The 19,200-nt window shown below is 37.4% G+C and overlaps 2 protein-coding genes across 15 annotated transcripts in view; both read left to right on the top strand.

Moving 5' to 3' along the window:
* Mp (collagen XV/XVIII-type protein multiplexin) overlaps positions 1-19,200 on the top strand; it is a 622,917-nt gene that overhangs the window by 526,583 nt on the left and 77,134 nt on the right. The gene's annotated exons all lie outside the window — the stretch shown is intronic.
* On the top strand, positions 14,549-15,620 carry LOC141527323 (uncharacterized). The gene is made up of 2 exons (XM_074242744.1): positions 14,549-14,561; positions 14,658-15,620. The coding sequence occupies exon 2, from the start codon at positions 14,874-14,876 to the stop codon at positions 15,618-15,620; it is 747 nt and encodes a 248-aa protein (XP_074098845.1). The 5' UTR covers positions 14,549-14,561; positions 14,658-14,873.

Raw genomic sequence — 19,200 nt, 5'->3', positions numbered from 1 at the left:
GCTTCTCTGTGGGAGTGGAAGGTTCTCAATCGGTAGTAAGAAAGTGAGCGATATTGTCTCGAGCGTACGTGAGTCCATCTCGGCTATTTAATAGTTCTGCTACTCCTAATTCATCGGGTCTATCTGGCGCTGGTTTTATTGGCTCTGTTGATTTTTCCATTCCCCCCTCTAGGTTTTTGTTTAGAGCTTGGTTATTCTTTGGGATTATTTTTCCCTCGGAAGATATTTCTGGAACTTCTATGATGGTTGCTGATTTTCTCTCAGGCCTGTGAAACGGTGTTGGCGTGGGAAAGTCGTTGTTCGTTGGTGGGGTTAGGACTTGCCAGTTTCCTTGAAGTGGCTGGGTCTCAGATGTTTCTTGAGAAGTCGTATCTTCCTTTTCATTTGGTAGTTCTGGAGGTAGATTAGATTAGATTAGATTAATTTTTATTCATGCTAAGGCATAAGCCAAATGGCAAACTTGAGAGACAAATCATATAAAATCTAAATATAATTATATAAATTTCATAAATTGTAAGTACATAATAATCAACGGCAAAGTTCAACAATAATATAAAATCTTTACATTAATTTAAATATTAATAAATACACATCGTGATTCAACCAATCTATTTTACCTTATTACAGTCAACCAATTACAGTTCTAACATTACTTTCAGGATTCTTTTACAGTTCACCATTCTATCAAAAAAGATAACTTCAATTTCTAATTAAGCTTCTAAAACAACTATGCAAAGATCGCCATCACTAATCTAAATTTAATAGATAGTCAAGCACCTTGTTCTTAAAAACCTCTAGACTGCTGGATTTTACAATATCGGTAGATAATTCTTCCCATAATCGTCTCACAGTTACTATACATGAACGATCTATGTAAATAGTTGTAAATCGAGGAAGTTTAAAAGAGGTGTGTTTCCCTGCCGCAAGTCTATCCGAGCGCCCAACATCTGTCAGCTCAACAAATACGTCTCTTAGATAACTTGGTTCGTTAGCATTCAGTAACTTATAGAACAGACAACTCAAAAAATACATTTTTCTGTATTTGACAGATAACCAGCCCAGTTTTTTGTGATGAGGTGTTATATGCTCATCTCGCCTAAGATTATACATAAATCGCATCGAGGTATTTATGGCGCGTTGCAATTTCAAATCATTTTCAGCTGACGCATCAACAAGAACAACAGAGCAATAGTCAACAAACGGTAGAATCGTTGCCGAGACAAGCAACTTTCTAAGCTCAGTTGAAAGAATGGTCGCCACCATTTGGGGTTACCCTGTGGGATCGTTGGTGATAAGGGAAGACGGGTCGGTGTGTGTGTTCGACCTTTGGATAAATCTTGAAATGTCCTTATGGTGTGATGAACGTTGGAAGTGATCTCTGTTGCGGTTGATTCTGTAGTTTCATCAGTTGATTCTCTAGGTTGGTTAGGAATCTCTTCTTCTTGTTCATCTCCATCATCTCCGGAGTCGAAGTAGACTGGTGGGGTTAGCTCTCTAATTGAATTTCTAGTTGATAAGATCTGGCTAGCTTTCCCCTTTCTCAGCTCGGGAGTGTGGAATACATCGTCAAAGGGGAGGCGATCGTTTGTCAGATTTCTGGGGCGCTCTTGAGTGCTGGGCGGGTTTTTGAAACTAAAGGTCGTCCAGGACGTCATTTTGGCGAGTTCGTAGTGACCTTTTCAACCACCGTTGCTGGTAGCAAGACGGCTTCTGGCATGTTTTCCTGGCTGGTGATTACAGAAGGTTCGTTAGGTGTTTCCTCTTTCTCTTGGAGCTCTTGTTTTTCTTCTAGTCGTCCTGTAGGGTAGTAGGAGAGTGCATCAGCGTATTGGTCTCCGACGTTGGTCTGTATAGCGACCTTAAAACGATACTCGTTGATCTTAGATTGCCATTTTGGTTGTCTGTCCGTGAGATCGTGAGTATCTCGCAGCCAGGCTACACAGGTTTTCTTTGTTTGGATGGTGAATCTTTTACCGTATAAATAGGGCTTGAATTATTGTATGACATAAACTACTGTGAGGCATTCTTTTTCATCAAGAGTGTAGCGTAGTTCCGCCTCTCGTAAGACTCTGGATGCGCAAGCTACGATTTTTAAATTTCTATTGAGTTCTTCCGGTGTGACTGTTGAGTCTAGTTTCTGGCGCAAGATACCAGCTATGCCTTCCTCTGAAGAACTGACAGCTGAGATGAAAGGTTTGTCGAGATCTGGGTATGAAAGGGTTGAACTTTCACATAGGACATTTTTTATGTCTTGGCTGGCCCTTTCGGCTTCCTCGGACAACTTAAGAGGTTTCGTTTTTCGAATTAAATCAGTTAATGATTTAGCTCGAACTACGTAGTTATCAATAAATCGTCGATAGTAGTTTGCCAGACCGAAGAACATTCTCATCTCTCGTTGATTACGTGGATTTGGAGCGTCTCGGATTGCTTGAATCTTCTTAGGATCGGGTTTTACTTCGTCTCGAGAGATTATGTGTCCGAGGTAGTCAACTTCTGTGCATAAAAATTTGCATTTGTCCGGTTGAAGTGTGAGCCCTGCATCTCGGAGGACTTGAAATAGCCATCGGAGGCGGACTCCGTGTTCTTCTAAAGATCGAGCGTGGAGAATGATGTCGTCCAGATATATTACTATCCAAGGTAAGTAGCTTAAGGTCGAATTCATCATCCTTTGGAAAGTGGCTGGGGCTCCTTTTATGCCGAAGGACATTCTGGCGTACTCGAAGTGCCCGAATGGAGTGGAGAAGACAGTTTTATGGACATCTTCGGGGTCCATTTCTATTTGATGAAGTCCACTGGCAAGATCGAAGACGCTGAAAAGAAAAGAGTCTCCCGGTTGGTCCAGGATGCCGATTATGGAAGGCAGTGGATATGCGTCTCCGATGGTGATTTTATTTAAGTTGTAACAAAATTTTACTATTTTATAAACTACTCGACGGTGGATACGTCGAGCAAAATAGAAATTTGTCCAGGTCGCCCAAAATCAAATAAACAAAAACGAATAGGAAGCTTAGGAGATGCTCTTAATATCTTAAGCAACACCGCAGCAGCCACCCAGGCTGGGTTAGTGCACGTTTGGACGCCAGTTATTTTTTTTTCAAACAGGGAAAAATAACAAACCCTTTAGTTCCAGGGCCAATCTGCAGGTATTCAGGGGAAAAATAAATAATACAAAGGTGTTAGGAAAGAAAAAGAGAAACATAAATTTTACAATCTCGAAAAGTAAACAACAATATAAACAAATATTTATTCAAAACAAATTACTTAAAGCTAAGTCCAGAACCGAGTTCCTTAACCGGATGGCCTGTATAATAAAAATGATAATAATAATATCACGTATAATTATTGATAATTGGTCTAGATTCTCAGTAGACTATTTGCTTAGTTTATGACGACGTTGATTATGAAATAGAAATTTTATCTAAATAATAACTTTGAACTGAGATATACCCGAATTCCCCAGTCGGGTTATCTCGAAAAATACAATTATAAATTTTAAGTCAATACTGGCTGATTCGAGGACCCAAACGCATGGCTTTCGAGATAGGTATTTCATTACAAACCCCCTTATTAACGACGGGATCAACTCGCCAATTAATAATAACTTTTAATGACAATTTATCTGAGCCAAGAGACAACGCAACTTGCGGATAATAATTCAACTCAACTTGTGCGTACTCACCGAAAAGAAGGGACTCAAACCAAGGCGCTAGATCCGCACTCCTTACACTATGTGGGCTCCCACGCGTCTGCTAATTTTATTTTTACCAAGAACTATGAGGCCTCGTGTCCGATCATGAGGGCCTCTCAAGCCGTTTACTCAAAATTCACAAGTCCCTCTACTCGCGACCGATATTATAGGGCACCACCCATGCGAGTAAGGGCTATAATATATTACCAATAATCAATATTATGCTTTTGCATTTCTCTCATTACCTATCCCGATACCCATCGTTGGACCCTGATCTTAAATGCTGAAACAAGCTTATAATATGATTAAATATATTATGGCAGAAATTTACGGCGATAAATATATAAATAATGAAATAATAGAACTATAAATAGTTCAATACAATTTTCTGAAACAAAAATCAAATTAATACTTAAGAAATAATGACAATAACAAATAAATTCTAAAATATAAACAATAGTTAATAAAATACAATGAATAAATTCGTATGTTACGTCGAAAACGCAACTAAAATTTAATTATTTTTATCCTAGCCGTTAGGCTAATAGATAAGGATCTGAAGCTTTATGGGAAGGGGTTGAAGTTATAATATAAGAAAATGAATTCAATTTAATAAATATATTATAAAATTATCATACAAAGATTTGACTTATTAAAACAAACATAAAAATCTCAATTAAGAACTTACTTAAATGAACACTTATGTAACGAAACTTACCGTTTCTTTACATAATTGAAATTTACTTTACTAACAATTGTTTTTTTGATTCTGACGCGTGGTTTCATTAAAACTTATAAAAACTTTTTCGATGTTATCACTAGGACATCAGGACAACGAGAGATATTTTTGTTGAAAATCGTAAAGGTGTCGAATTTTAGGGCGTTACTTATTTTTACTAGATGGGAGAAATAATGTCCAATTATTTTTCTATTTCCTTGAGCCCTTGCCCTCTCTCTTAGATTTTTCTATAATGTTGCATGAGTCCCCTCTACTTGGGTCAGAGTACAATATCGCTTCTCCTTTACTCTTATGCTCTATTATACATCTATGTGTTTGTGTATACGTAAGCGCATTTATGTGTTACGTCCCGGTTTCCTCACAGGTTTGTAGGTAGACGGTAGAACAACTAGAACTGGAGATAAAGATGTTACGACCTCCAGAGTCGTAAGTAGAAGGTTCTCGAATTAACTCCGAAATAACTAGCTTCGGTGAATTTAATTAATAAATAACTTTATTTAACTGTTTAAAATACACGTTTAATGAATATGATTTGACAACTGCCGTGAAGTACGTAATAGTGTTTCGTAACCGTAATTAATAGTCTCACGACAAGTATAAATTATGAAGAGCCTTAAGTGTGAGACGTTAAGATTAAGAAGCCGTAGCAAAAAGACAAGCCCCGAACTACCCGTGCACCCTGCTTATATCCCCGTTGAAGGACCGCGCCCTGAGGGGAGTAGGGCTGCGTATCAGGCCCCGAATGTCCTATTCTCCTGAGTTGATATGCGTGGCATTTCCGAGTCCGACACGGATGATCCGCGCTGACTCAACTCCGGAGTCCAGGACACACAGGCGTTCGTTATCATTATTTATTTAGAACATTCCTCGAACGTTCTCGAATATACTTATGTACTCCACGCTAGTTGTCTTACAAAATGAATCATTTACCATTAACATTCTTCGTGAGAAAATGTTAATGTAAACTTAAAAATATTTTGTTTACTCAGGTGTTGGCTGAGTTTCACTTTTCTTATCATTTTCTATTTCTATATTTAGTATTTAATGTTTAACATTTGGAATTCTTTACTTATCATTTAACATTATATTTATAAAAAAATGAATGTTTATGAAATTATTGTACAATTGTTAGAGTTTAAATTAGCGCGCGTATTTGCTATCAGAGACTTCTGCGAATGCAGGTGGGGACGTAACATATGCATAGACAAAGACATAGATGTGTACTATTTTACATTAAATTATTTACTGTGACCAAATTTTTATATTAAATTAAGTAGATAAAAATTAATTTGTGCATAGATTACAAATTATCATTAGTTTCTTAGATCTAAATTTTTCTTTTTATTTAAGTCGTTATTTTATTCGAAAATAAAAGAAAACATTTATTTATTTTTTTTTGTTTAAACTTAAATTATAGTTATTAAATTTTGTTCCTTAAATTATCAACATATATTTTTTTCTCTGTTGATACTAGAATTATCATAACATTCCTTTTTATTTTTTTCTTTTATCATTATTTACTTTTATTTTATTTAAACTATTGTTTATATATACATTTATTTTGTTATCGAAAACTTCTATTTCGGATCTCGACAAAGTTTAAAATTCCATTAGGGTATTTGTTCAGGCTCAAATCCCTTAGTATGGTCAGGCCCAACTAAAACTAAATTTTTCAAATAAGTTTCTTTTGAAAATACTATTAATAAATTTGAAGATAACAAAATTTTAAAAATAAAATAAATGTATGTAATTAGTTGTAAGAACATAAAATTATTTATGAATAATTAAATTCTATTTGTTATAAAATAAAAATGTCGGACGTTGAGTCCGACATAACACGTACAAAATAATAAAAATTTTAGAGACACACCGAGTGTGGATCTGTTACCAATACTAGGCGCAGGGAGGGACGCATAGGGAAATAAAAATCCTGTGACAAAGTCTCGGAAGTCGATTACCATTCTCCATTTCTTTGCCCCTGATTTGGAGTCTACTTTCTTTGGCACTACCCGTACAGAAGAATTATAAGACAATTTAGAATATCTAATAATTCCCTGCTCTAGTAGGTTGATTTGCCGCTGTATTTCATCTTGATGTTGCTTGGGGAAACGATGTTGTTTCACGTGGACTGGTTTATTGGTCATAGTCGGAATTTTACAAGTCGCTCGATTTGAACATCCCAGTTTATCGCCAGGTAGAAGGAAGATGTCGGTAAAATCATGGACTATATCGATAATTTGTTTGCGCTGCTCTGTATTGAGATTACTTAGTGGGAATTTATTTAAAATTTCCGTTGCACGTTGTTCATTGGTCTTGGTTTCCGCTAGACCGTCGTTTGGTGAGTCACTGTAGCTGTTGGCTGGCTTTTCAATGTGAAATTCGTAATCTTCGAGGACTCGTGGATCCAGTTCGATCGTAACGGGTCCATTGGTTATATTTATGACCATGCAGGTAGCCATTTCTCCGTCTACGGTGACTAAAGGAACTGAATCGATCATTTTTATCTTGGGCGGAACAGTGAAGACAGATAGCTCGTAGATATCTAAGTTAAAGGGTACAGGCTCAAGTGGCTGAGCCATGATGGTGCGAGTCTGTTCGTAGAATGAGATCTCGGCTTTCCGACGCTCTAACCAGTCGTTTCCGATTACTCCAGGGATCGGTAGATTCTCGCGACTGATTTGACACTGGACGTGGGCCAAAGATTTTCAGCTCGACAGTACCGAGCGTTTGGACTGCTTCTCCGATGATTCCAGACTGGAAGGCTGATTGATTGATGATGGTAACATCTCCTCCGGTATCTATGATAAATCGTTGGTATTTTTCCAGTAGGAGTGGGCAGGATGTCGATTTTTAAGCCTCCGCCTACCACGAGCACTTGAGATTGGCAGGACCCTCTCTTGATGATGAATGGAATTGAACGAACTGATTGGCTCCTCAGCACCATCATCGTATGCCAGTAGAATGAGAGTTAGCTTGTTCTTCGGCGAGAAATTAGCAAACATTGATGGCTAGTTAGCCCCCCAATCGGTGAGGTACTATTCGGAAGGGGATGATCTTGGTGAACAAAGTAAGTGTGACGAGTCCGATAATTGGTTGTTTGTTTGTTCCGACCCCCTTCCCCCCACTTGTCCAAGATTTTCATAGATGAAGGTGGTGTCATTGGTTAAGGCTTCGATACTGATGGAATTATAGTTTGCCCCAGAATCAATCAGTATTTCATAGCTGTTGTTGAGAAATTTAGGATTTTTGACCGTTATTACTGGTCCTCGGCCGGTAACCAGTGCGATTCAGTTTACTGGTCGTATCGACGGTACAATGGCTGCTGTCATTAGTTGAGACAGTTGGGGCTGGCTCGTCCTTACCTCGGTCTGACGAGCGCCCATCGAGTTTGAAGAAGGTTTTAAAGAATCTTCTTCCTTCTCAAGATTTCTCTTCGGGCAGCCTGGGCAGTTCCAGAGCTCAGAGCTCTTGATGTGTCGTTCTAGCCGTGCTGGTGAAGACTCGGAATATATCTCTGTTGGTGCGACTGGAGGTGGCCCTTGTGGTTGTGTGGACAGGATTATTCCATGAGTTCTCGTAGGTTGATATTGGTATCGTTGATTTTTAGGGAAATATTCGGGATTTTGAGAGGGATATTGGGGTTTAGCTTAAAAGGTATACTGTGGATTGTAAGGAGGGCGAGGGGTGTAGAGTTTGTAAGAAGGATTATAATTTCCGGAGTAATTTGGATTTTGGTAAGGGGATAGGAAATTTTTTGGATTGTAATTATTGTTTGTAGAGAACGCCATGGCTTGGGGTGCTTCACAGTCTGAGTCCTCGCATACAGCGTTTCCACAAGGGAGTAGTCCGTACCAGGCTAAAGTTGGTTCTGGACAACCCTCGTAGTGGTTTTTCTCCTTGATGTCGAAACTCAATACGCCTTGCGTGTTGTATGCAAAAGCAACTAGCTTCGGGTTAGCGTACATTTCGATCTCTGGTTTGGACCAAGGGTTTCCGTGGACCGGGACCCGTGGTTGTTAGTTATTCTGAAAATATCCTCGGGGACCGTTGTTGCGAGGATAATGGTTCCCATGTTGATCTTTAGGAAATTTTCGTTGGGAGGACTTCGGGGGGGGGGGTTCTTCGGAAAGGCAGTCAGAATTGCGTATTGGCAAGTCGAGGCGAGGCGAGGCATTTTAAGTAGTCTGGAAGAGATTCGAAAAAGAGATCGACTGCTAACCGGTGGGCTTGGTTGGTGATTGCCACGCGGTCGTCATCCGAGACTACTGCTTGTATTTTTCGGAGAATGGACCTTAGTCGATAATAAAAACTTTCTACTGCCTCATAGGTTCCTTTCTGGGCCGAAGTCAGTTTAGCAAGATTTATTTCCCCTAGCCGGAATGACTACGTAGGACACTGACGAGTTCTTGTACGGTGTGGATCTCCATGTCTTCGACGACATTCCTTGCACGACCCTTCAGCTTCCGGAGGATACGTCCGATAAAGGGCTGTTGGTTATTCTCGGGCATAATGTGTAACCAATCTCTTAGACGAAGATCAAATTCTACGTAACTGACGTCGCCGTCTCCAGTGAACGTAGGGAGAGATTCTTCCATCTTTTACGTGATGCAGTAATAGTCCTTTTCTGGTTCATCTCGCGTGATGTCAAATAATTTAACCCCGTGTCGGTTGCCTTCATTGACAACTCTGTCAGCTTCCTCCCGTTCTTTGCGGATCCGATCCTCCTCTCTGAGCCTGGCCGATTCGGTTGCTGCTGCTGCTTTCTTTGGGGTCGGTGGTGCCATGATGACTGTTGTTTCTTGGTTTAGTGGGTACCCTTAGAATAGTTCGGTTGGAGCTGGGATGTCACTTATGATCCTCGACTTTTTCCCAGGTGTTTCTCCGATGAGACAATTTAATTGGATTACTGGGATCTGGTTTATCCAATTAATGACTTTTGTAGGAACGTCGATAGGGACCGGGTCGTTCAGATTTAGTACCGATCTTTTCTCTATACTCGTCGATGAGACCCGGTTCGGACAGTGCTTACTACAGTTTTTCGATTTATTATCAATAGTGGTCTTTCTTTCCCTTATGACTGGGGTGAAGTTGTTGACAAAGAAAGGGTCTTCCCAATAACGTGACTTGATTATGGGACGGTGGTAGATTTGGCTGCTAAAGAAATTGGAATAGGCCTTTCTGATTTGGAATTTAAAACCGCTATGCAAATGTCGGACCATTAATTTCTTCCTTTTTGGATGCTACGTTTAGCACTCCACAAGTTGACAAAAGAAATTAACAAACAAAAAAATTTTAATAAACAACAAAAAAAAATTTTTATCGATACTATGTAGCCCTGCTTTTTACACTATTGACTCAAAAATTCCATAAACTTTTGTTGCTCGATAGAAAGCAGCAAAAAAAATTTTGTGTCGCAAGAGTACTGAGAGTTGACTTATGGTGTACTAAACCAAAAGATCAATCTCAAGCACAGTCTCGTTGCTCGGTAGACAGCAGCAAGGTGTTTTGAAACTAATTTCCGGATCAAAGAACTGCTAGTATTGCAGCAGAACCTCGTAAGCAAATCGTAAGTTTTACTCATCACTAGGTCACAGCTGTGACTAAGTATGTTGCCATGGATAAATTCAATAGACGAGGCTGTAGTCTGTACTAAGGATAGAAAATGTCTTAGTTAGCAAAATTTTTCTTTTTAAATGCAAAAGTTTAATATTTAAATAATAAAATGATGTTTTATTCGAAATTAATAAAATTTTAAAATAATATAAAAATAAGAATTTTAATTTCATGAGCCAACGCCCTAATTTAGAGATAATTCTAAAGGATATATATATATATATATATATGTCGGATTAGTGTTGGGTTGAGAAGGGCGCATACTATTATTATTATCTTGAGACATTTTATTATTTAAAACACAATATCAAGATGACACAAATATCGTACAATTTTATTGATACACAATTATAGTTTCTTATTACAACGTTTTACTTATGCGTAGCAAACACACACACACACACACACACACACACACACACATACACACACAATATTATTTAATCACAACACAGTATAATTTACTGTTATTATTTAATTACTAGCTGTTACCTGCCCGCTTCGCTGGGCAATTATAGAATTGTATTTTTCGATCTAAACTTAAAATTTGATTAGAGTATTGTTTTGACTTTCACAAATTCCAAATTTCATCGAATAAGCATATACCTTTTATCTATGAAATTATTCCAGCTAATATTCATTGTAACTTTCAATGTGCAATCACTATAATGTTTGCGTGGCCTTTTTTTCAAAAATGGATAATAATTGACACAAAGAAAAAAATTTGAAATGAGAATTTGGAGTCTATAGGAGCTATAGCTTGGAAATTAAAAATTTTTGATGTTAGCACCCACCTTCGCAAACCCCTGTGAGATGAGCTATCGTAAAATTTTCCCATGGACTTCTTCTACATCTCTCACAGAAGATTCCTACCAAATTTGGAGTCGATAGGAGCTATAGTTTAAAAACGGGAATTTTTTATTATTAACGCTCCTACAATCCTCTTTGGGGTAGAATATCGTAAAATTCGTTCATAAATTATTTTTTCATCATTTATTATAGAAAATTCCTACAAAATTTGGAGTCTGTAGGAGTTATAGCTTGGAAATTAAAAATTTTGATTGTTAATACCCACCCCCGCAACCCTCTGTGAGGTGAGATATCGTGAAATTTGTTTATAGATTATTTCTACATCTCTTACAAAAGATTCCTACCAAAATTGGAGTTGATAGGAGCTACAGTTTAAAAACTGGAGTTTTTCATTGTTAACGCCCCCGCGAACCCCTTTGGGGGTGAAATTTTTTAGCTGACCTCTACAGGGCAAAAGTATCATTCCTACCAAATTTCAAGTTTCTTGGTCCGATGGTTCCCGAGATATCGTGATGAGTCAATCTATCTATAGAACAGCTCCTATATATATCACACACAATTTACCATTTTATTTTTAATCATTTAAATCAGTATAATCATTTAACAATATCAACATTAATATTTATGTTATATTTATCTGTTTTACGATGTAATGGAGTTTATCCTTCATGATAATTTCAATACATATTAGCTATTTCAGTTATTAATGATTTAGCTATTCTTTCTTAAAAAAAGTATGATTATGAATTCCTACTGTCCCAACAATCAATCGATGAAAATCCATGTATTTGCCTAATATTGTATAGAATAATACTGTTGAATAATAAATGTATAGAATATTAATATTTAGTAACTTTCTACTTTTATTCTAATCATTCCTCTGAATTTAGTTTACAACCGAATTTATTATTACAATTTATTCATTTTAACAGTTGTTTTAGCAACGGTAACAATTGCACTTGTGACCATGGCAACGGTAACCATGGCAACGGTAACCATGGCAACGGTAACCGTGGCAACGGTATCCATATCAACGGTAACCATGGCAATGGTTGATTAGCGTGGGTGGTTGCGCTGGGGAAGGGGGGTGAGTTCTATAATTGATGGGTGCCACTTGATGGGTTTCTTAGATTGGCGAATCAAAATGACATTTTCTAAAAAAAAAAGAGAGAGAGAGATAGGGAAGGGGGAAGAAGTCACGGGAGGGGAGGGGAAGAATGAGACGGAGGGGGGAGGGAGTAGTATACGTGATGGTAGACGAAAAATTCATTATAGCTAGGAATTGCGTAAAATCCGTTCTTAGTAAACGTCTACATCACGAATGGAGTAAGTATGCTAAATTTCAAGTCAATCGGGCGAATAGTTTCGGAGATCTCGTGATGAGTGAGTGAGTGATATTTCGCTTATATACATATATATATATATATATATATATATATATATATTTATTTAACACACTGAACTAGCAATATGAACAATATAAATAAAATAAGATATCGTTAAAGTTAAATATTAGAAATATTAAAATGACGACAGACTTGGGTAAGAGAACGAATACACGGTCAGAAGGACAGCAATCAGTTATCGCTCACTGTTCAGAGAGAACTGACTATTCTCAAAACTTATTTTCAATCTGTAGCTCCTTCAGGTAATTATTCTGAAAAAAATGTACAAGCTACGTTTTGCAATTGTACATTCCGAAGATATACACTTGGTTATTGCTGTCCCTTGATCGTGGCTACATTAGACCAGCAGATGTAATCTTTCGAACCCGAGCCTACCGTCATAAAAGACTTAAGGAAAGTTTAACTAAAATTTCCTTAGCGGATTAAATCATAAAAATTAAAATTCTAAGTTTTATTTTCTAGCTATAAACTAAAAGTGCTTAGGATTTTCCCATCCCTTGGGAAGAACCCAGCTATTCTTATCTCCGACATATATATTATGGTGGGTTTTTCTTCACGGTGCTGGCGTTGACAGCGCCGAAGAGGTCCACCTAAATACTGGCTTACCTGGTTCGTAGATTGTTGGGCGCCAGGAACTTTACGTTCCACGGTTCGGAGTTAACAGTTGATCGTCGTTGGGCGGCAGGTCAATGTCGAAGAGATTCTAAATTGTAGAGCGGGTATAGGCATCGATTCGGAATATTTGTACCACCAGAGAATAAAAAAATTGCGACAGCTCAAAGACAAATAATGCGCAGGGACTGTTAAGAATCTTTTTATTAATTAACAATGTACCAGATGAACAAGTACGCCGGTTCGGTAATTCTCAATTTTCAAAAAAAAACAATCTGAACACGCTCAAAACTACAAAATAATCAGTTCTCCTTTATTCTCTTAACAAACAAAATTTCGAATTAAGGAAAATAATTGTCTTCGCTTTATTATCTTCACAACCAAGTATAAATCGATCCAAAACAAAAACTTATCTCGCTGGTCCGTTCTCAACAACAAAATTTTTAATTCAACAAAAAAAAAATTTACTTGTTTCGCTGATCGTCTCGTAACAACATTTCGAAGTTCTAAAGAAATTAAATGTCACCGTTTTCGTCTTAAGGGGGATAGCCACTGTAAAATTTCGGAAAAAAAATTTTTTTTTTTTTTCATTAAACTGAAGTTTATATATTCAAAATTATGTATTTCAAATTTTATAGAAAAATTCCGAATAGTTTTCGAGTTATAGTCATTTTTATAAGAGCGCGTCGATTGACCGTTTTACGCGCGGCGCTTCGACGAAAACGTCGCCTGCTCGCTCCGTCTTTGATTCGTACGGGTTGGCGATTGTTTTCCCTCACGATTGTCAACCGTTACAATTATTTGACTTTTAACGTATATTTTTTCTTATTGTTGAGATACTGTACCTCATAGTTTAGTTGTTTTGTATGAATACACACTCGTTCTTTAATTTATTGAGTTTCTTAGTGTACTCGTTATTGTTTACTTACTTATTTTTTTAAATCTTCTGATCTTTTTTTTTTGTTTATTTAACAAAAAAATTTGTTAAATAATGGATCGTAAACAAAGTAAAGTTATTAAAAACGAAAGAAAACTGCCAAACGACAGGAAAAAATTTAATCGACCGCTCAACAGATATGAAACTGAAAAAATACTGGCTCTCAACGACGTGATAGTGCTTCCAAGAGGAAATTATCACAAAAATCTGATTGTACAATTGATTCGAGTATTAGCTACAAAATTATAAATTTTTTTCGATATTTAATTTACTAAGTGGCTGTGTATCGTGTAAAAAGTGTGGTGGTGATGTAAACTTTACTGAGACAAGTATTCGAGGATTAGGTTTTAAACTAGTTGTGAATTGCAAAAATGTGATCCAGTTTTGATAAATTCATGTCCACTCATCAAGAATGCGTATGAAATTAATCGCCGTTTCATCTTTGCAATGCGGATAATTGGTATTGGGTTATCTGGAGCTGAAAGATTTTGTGCTTTCATGGATTTACCACGACCAATGTTCCATAGCTTTTACGATCGTCTGGTCACACAAATCAGAAATGCAGCTAGAAACTGTTGTGATTTAGTGTTGAAAAAAGCTGCTAAAGAAGAAATCCAAGAAACCTGCAAGCATTTAAAATCCAATGACATTCCTGGAATTTCTGTCTCCGGTGACGGTAGTTGGAAGAAAAGAGGGTTTAAATCTTCATTTGGTATATCTTCTCTAATTGGTTACTTCACTGGCAAAATCGTAGATGTAAGTATGAAATCCAGTTATTGTAAGATGTGTGCGCTAATGAGCTCAAAAAAGGAACAGCTGAATACGATCAATTTATGCAAGACCATGCTCTAGACTGTCCAATAAACCATGAAAATTCTTCTGGACAAATGGAGGTAGATGGAATAAAAGAGATGTTTATGCGATCAGAGTTATTACATAACGTTAAGTATGTAAACTATATAGGTGATGGTGACACTAAAACGTATAAAAATATTTGTGATGCTAAACCGTATGGGGACATGGTGAAGATAAAAAAAAAAGGAATGTATTAATCACGTGCAAAAACGAATGGGCAGTCGACTAAGGGCTTTGAAGAAGCAACGAACTAACAAGAAGACAAAAACAGGAAAAGAAGAAAATACACAGAAAAGTTTAGGTGGGAAAGGTCGATTAACGGACAAAGCAATTAATGAATTTACAAAGTATTATGGTTTAGCAATCAGACGTCATTCTAATGATGTTGATGAGATGTATAATGCTATTTGGCAAACATTTTATCACAAGTTTTCATCACCCGAAGATCCGCAGCATTTTCTTTGTCCTGAAGGTGCAAATTCGTGGTGTCAATTTCAAAAAGCTGTGGCAACAAATACTTTGGACTCATTAGTTGAAAAACCACCACTTCCTGCAGATATTGCGGAAGCTTTAATACCGATTTATGAAGATCTATCGAATCCAGAGTTATTGGAACGATGTGTCGGTGGGTTTACACAAAATAATAATGAAAGCTTCAATGCATTAGTGTGGCAGCTCGCCCCAAAAACAAATTCTTCTTATTCCCTTATTGTTGAAATAGCTTTATATATTTCAACAATTACATTCAATGATGGGGCTCTAGCAACTCTGAAGATATTAGAGAATCTCGATGTTAAAGTAGGACCAACACTCTACTCATACTGCGCTGAGCGCGACGCTACTCGGGTTAAAGCTGCTGAAAGCCGCATGGAAACGGCCAGTAAAAAAATAAAAAAGTCAAGGTCAATACTAAAGATAAGGAGGAAGAACCCTCATATGGCCCAGGACTTGATAGTTTGATGTGAGTATGAATATTTTGTGAAAGACTAGATTTTAAAGTTGCGAGAATCTTCTTAAAACTTTACTCGCGTTTTTCTCAAAACGACTTTTTCAAACTTTCCGGTACTGTAACTTTCGTAAATATGAACCGATTCTCAATTTTTTTGTTTCCCCGTATTCGTCTACTTAGTGGCTATCGTCGCACGTAGGGGATTTTGAAAATTTTAATTTTTAAGATTTTTAAGGCTGTTTGAGTCCAAAAAATGAGGAAAAAGACGAAAAATTTTCAATATGGCGCCATTTTTTCTCAAATCAAAATTTTCAAAATCCCCTACGTGCGACGATAGCGACATTCCTATAGATTAAAATGCCGTTTGGTTTTTTTGTTTCAGATAATCCGTTTTTGAGTTACAGTACCGGCAATGGAGGGGGAAATTTTTTTGGTGCTCTACAAAAATGTTTATAACTTTGTGATAACAAAATATTTTTGAATAAAAATTTAGGAGAATTATCCTCAACATATACTTTATAAAACAAAAAAAAACCGATCCCCAAATTCCTTTATTATCCTAGTAAAAAAAATTCCCGAAAATTGCCTATTTTTTCCAGCGTCACAGTGGCTATCCCCCTTAACAACAATTTATGAATTTATTCACAATAATAACAAAAAAAAAATAAAGAAATTTACCAATGAAATTATCAATGGGATCGCTCTATAATATATCGATTATCGATGGTACAATATCTCACTCAGTTACCGAAGCCGGACTTCAACGACGCAATTGTTGAATTTCGGTACACAGTTAATTTCGGACTTAATTCCGAAGCGTAATTAATTATTAATTCAACAAAAAAATTAAGTAAGCACTTATCGCTTGGGATTCGGATTAATCGCGGATCGCGGTGAAGTCACCCAGGTACATTAACAAACTGCGACCGCACTTACCCCGTTCAGTCGACCTCTGGCACGGTGTGAAAATTCAGGAAGTCGGTATTGGCTGTGCTGACGGCGGCAAAGGTCCTCGGTGATGGCGTCCCCACGGAATTGGTATTGTCGGAAGACCAAAAAATTTTTTGATTTTGTCCTTGTCGGTCTGTTGTACGGCAATGACACAATACCTTGAACTTCGACGGAATCGACACTCTCAATTTACAAAATAATTAAATTTAACAACAAATAAGCGGCTTAATTTGCAATTTACGAGTATTTTCAAATTTCGATTAGCAACAAAAATTTTTTTTTTTCAGCGTCTCAAGTGGCTTGAACGGGATCCAAATCAGAATTGTCTTCTAGCTTTTCCGTTTTCCAGCAACATGTGGTTTTTCTCTAGCGCAGCTAAGAAGCTGCGCGTCCAATCAGCCGTTGTCGGATAAATGTCCATGATCAATGATTGATCGATTTCCCACTTTAGTTCTCCATTCGGCGTTCAGGTGGAGCCTCGATGTGCTCCCGTCGCTTCAACTTCCAGTCGTTCGTGAATTCCAATTCCGGGTTTCCCTCGTTGATCGCTGTTACTCCCAGATGTCTCCCTGGTCGTTGATTTCGAACTGAACTGCGGGTTCGCCCGGTCGCTTTTTTCATTCGCTCTCTCTCTCTCTCTCACACACTCTATAAATTACATCGTGAATTGTCGGACGCATCCATCCATACTTAATATAGTTGTAATTTCTTTGGCGCGGTTCGGCTTAATTTCTACCTCGAGCTTCGCATTCTGATCGGAAACCCCTTGGGGCGACACAGGCGCGTCGAATCTCAGCAGTCCATCAGCTGGGTCAACACTCTAGACTAAATAATACTCAAAAAAAATAATCTCTATAAATGTAATCTAGATGGGGAAAATTTCCCATGTCACAAAGTTAATTAAATGTATTTTATTAATCAACAATTAGTTATTAGATAACAATTTGTTATAAATAATTAGTCTATTGAGAAAACCACAGCTGTAGCGTCCATTAGTTATAATATAATAATAATGATAATATTAGTTCTAGTCAGGTACGTTGGCGCCTTTGATGATGATTCCGGTGTTGGCCGATGATGACATCGAGGCGTATTTTAGTAGCAGGTTTGGCCATTGGTAGCGTCGAGGCGCTAAGACCTCCACAGCAGCTGTTTATCCAGCTCTCAAATTCCTCGAGCGTTCACAACAAAACAACACACGAAAATTCCCATAGAATGTCGGATTACCCGATCGTTATAAGCCGATCGGTCGACAAAAAAAAATACAACGTAATTCGTTCGACAAATTTTTGCAAGTAAAATAAAAAATAAAAATACAATAATAAAAAAAATTACGTCCAAGAATCGCACACAAAAAAAAACACCCGATGGTACCGGGCCCCTGGATGTCGTCACCCTCGCAATCGAAATTAACCAAAAAAATTCTTTGTCACGGCAGCGAAAATTTGCTCAAAACAATTTTGCAAAATCAAAATAAATAAAAAATAAAATAGAAAAAAAATTCAATCGTAAAAAAAATACTTACCGTGTAGCTCCGTCGACCTCGTGAATGGCGGTGTATACCCTAGATCTGTCATCGTTGGCAATAGCTGATGGGATCGGCGTGAATCCTCGGCGATGGCATTTCTCCGAATCCTTGGTTGAATGCCCAATAAAAATCTGGTCACACTCCACCAAAAATTAACTCTCGTGGCTCAATTAAATTGTCAGCGCGACAATTACTGATAGCAAAAAAAAATTCAACAACGGAATCGACCAAATAACAAAAAGTAATCAAATGATTTTTACAAAAAAAAACTGTACGTAAAAGAATCTATGCACGAAGCGAATTATTCGGTGTCGAGATCAGAATTATTATTATTACTTCTTCGGCAACATGTGGTTTTTTCTTCTTGCACAACCAAAAAGCTGCGCGTCCAATCAGCTCACAGCTTTTCCAGCCGGCTGTAATTTTCAGTGGTTGTGTCGGATACTTTCTCTCAATCGATGACTGGTCGATTCGCTGCTTAATTCGTTGCTCTGCGTCCAGGTAGAGCCTCATTCGACTGTCGTTGATCGATAAATCTTGGCATTCGTTGATTTGAATTCCCCAACTTTCCCTCGTCGCTCGTCGTAGCTCCCAGATGTCTCCCTGGTCGTTGGTGGCTCTTGAAAAGTGGCTCTCGAGGAGCTCAAAAAAAACGGCCATGTATTAACGGAGTTAGCGGGAAGTTGCAGAGATGGCCTTTAGGGTTAACCGTTTTCCTAGTTTTTTTTTTAAAAAATTATTTTTAAACATTTTACAAATCTAATATTAAATAATAAATATTAAATATTAATTATTAACTTCAGGTACAGCTTCAGCTACTTATTTTATTATTATATTATCAAAAATATTATATTAAAAATATTATATTCAAATATTAGGTATTTATGCATATTTTTCCTTTTAGCGCCCTCACTACATTTTTCCTGACACTACCTCCCTCACTTTCCTTTTGCCATTTCTATAGCTTGTTTTTTTCCTCCATACTTAATTTGTCCACCATCACTTCACAACTTAATATATGCTCTAGTGTTTCCTCTTCTTTTTTACACATTCTGCATTTCCAGTCCTCTACTCCGGATTTCCCCGCTCTTGTTACATTACCACATCTAATC

This window comes from Cotesia typhae, unplaced genomic scaffold (genome assembly GCF_013202065.1).
Source record: "Cotesia typhae breed Kobodo isofemale line unplaced genomic scaffold, CoteBio_Ctyphae contig_4, whole genome shotgun sequence".
NCBI lineage: Eukaryota > Metazoa > Arthropoda > Insecta > Hymenoptera > Braconidae > Cotesia > Cotesia typhae.
Note: the sequence above shows the minus strand (reverse complement) of the source record. Positions and strands in the feature narration are given on the sequence as shown.

Coding starts and splice junctions, on each gene's coding strand:
- LOC141527323 (XM_074242744.1), top strand. CDS start 14,874: ATGGGCAGTCGACTAAGGGCTTTGAAGAAGCAACGAACTAACAAGAAG.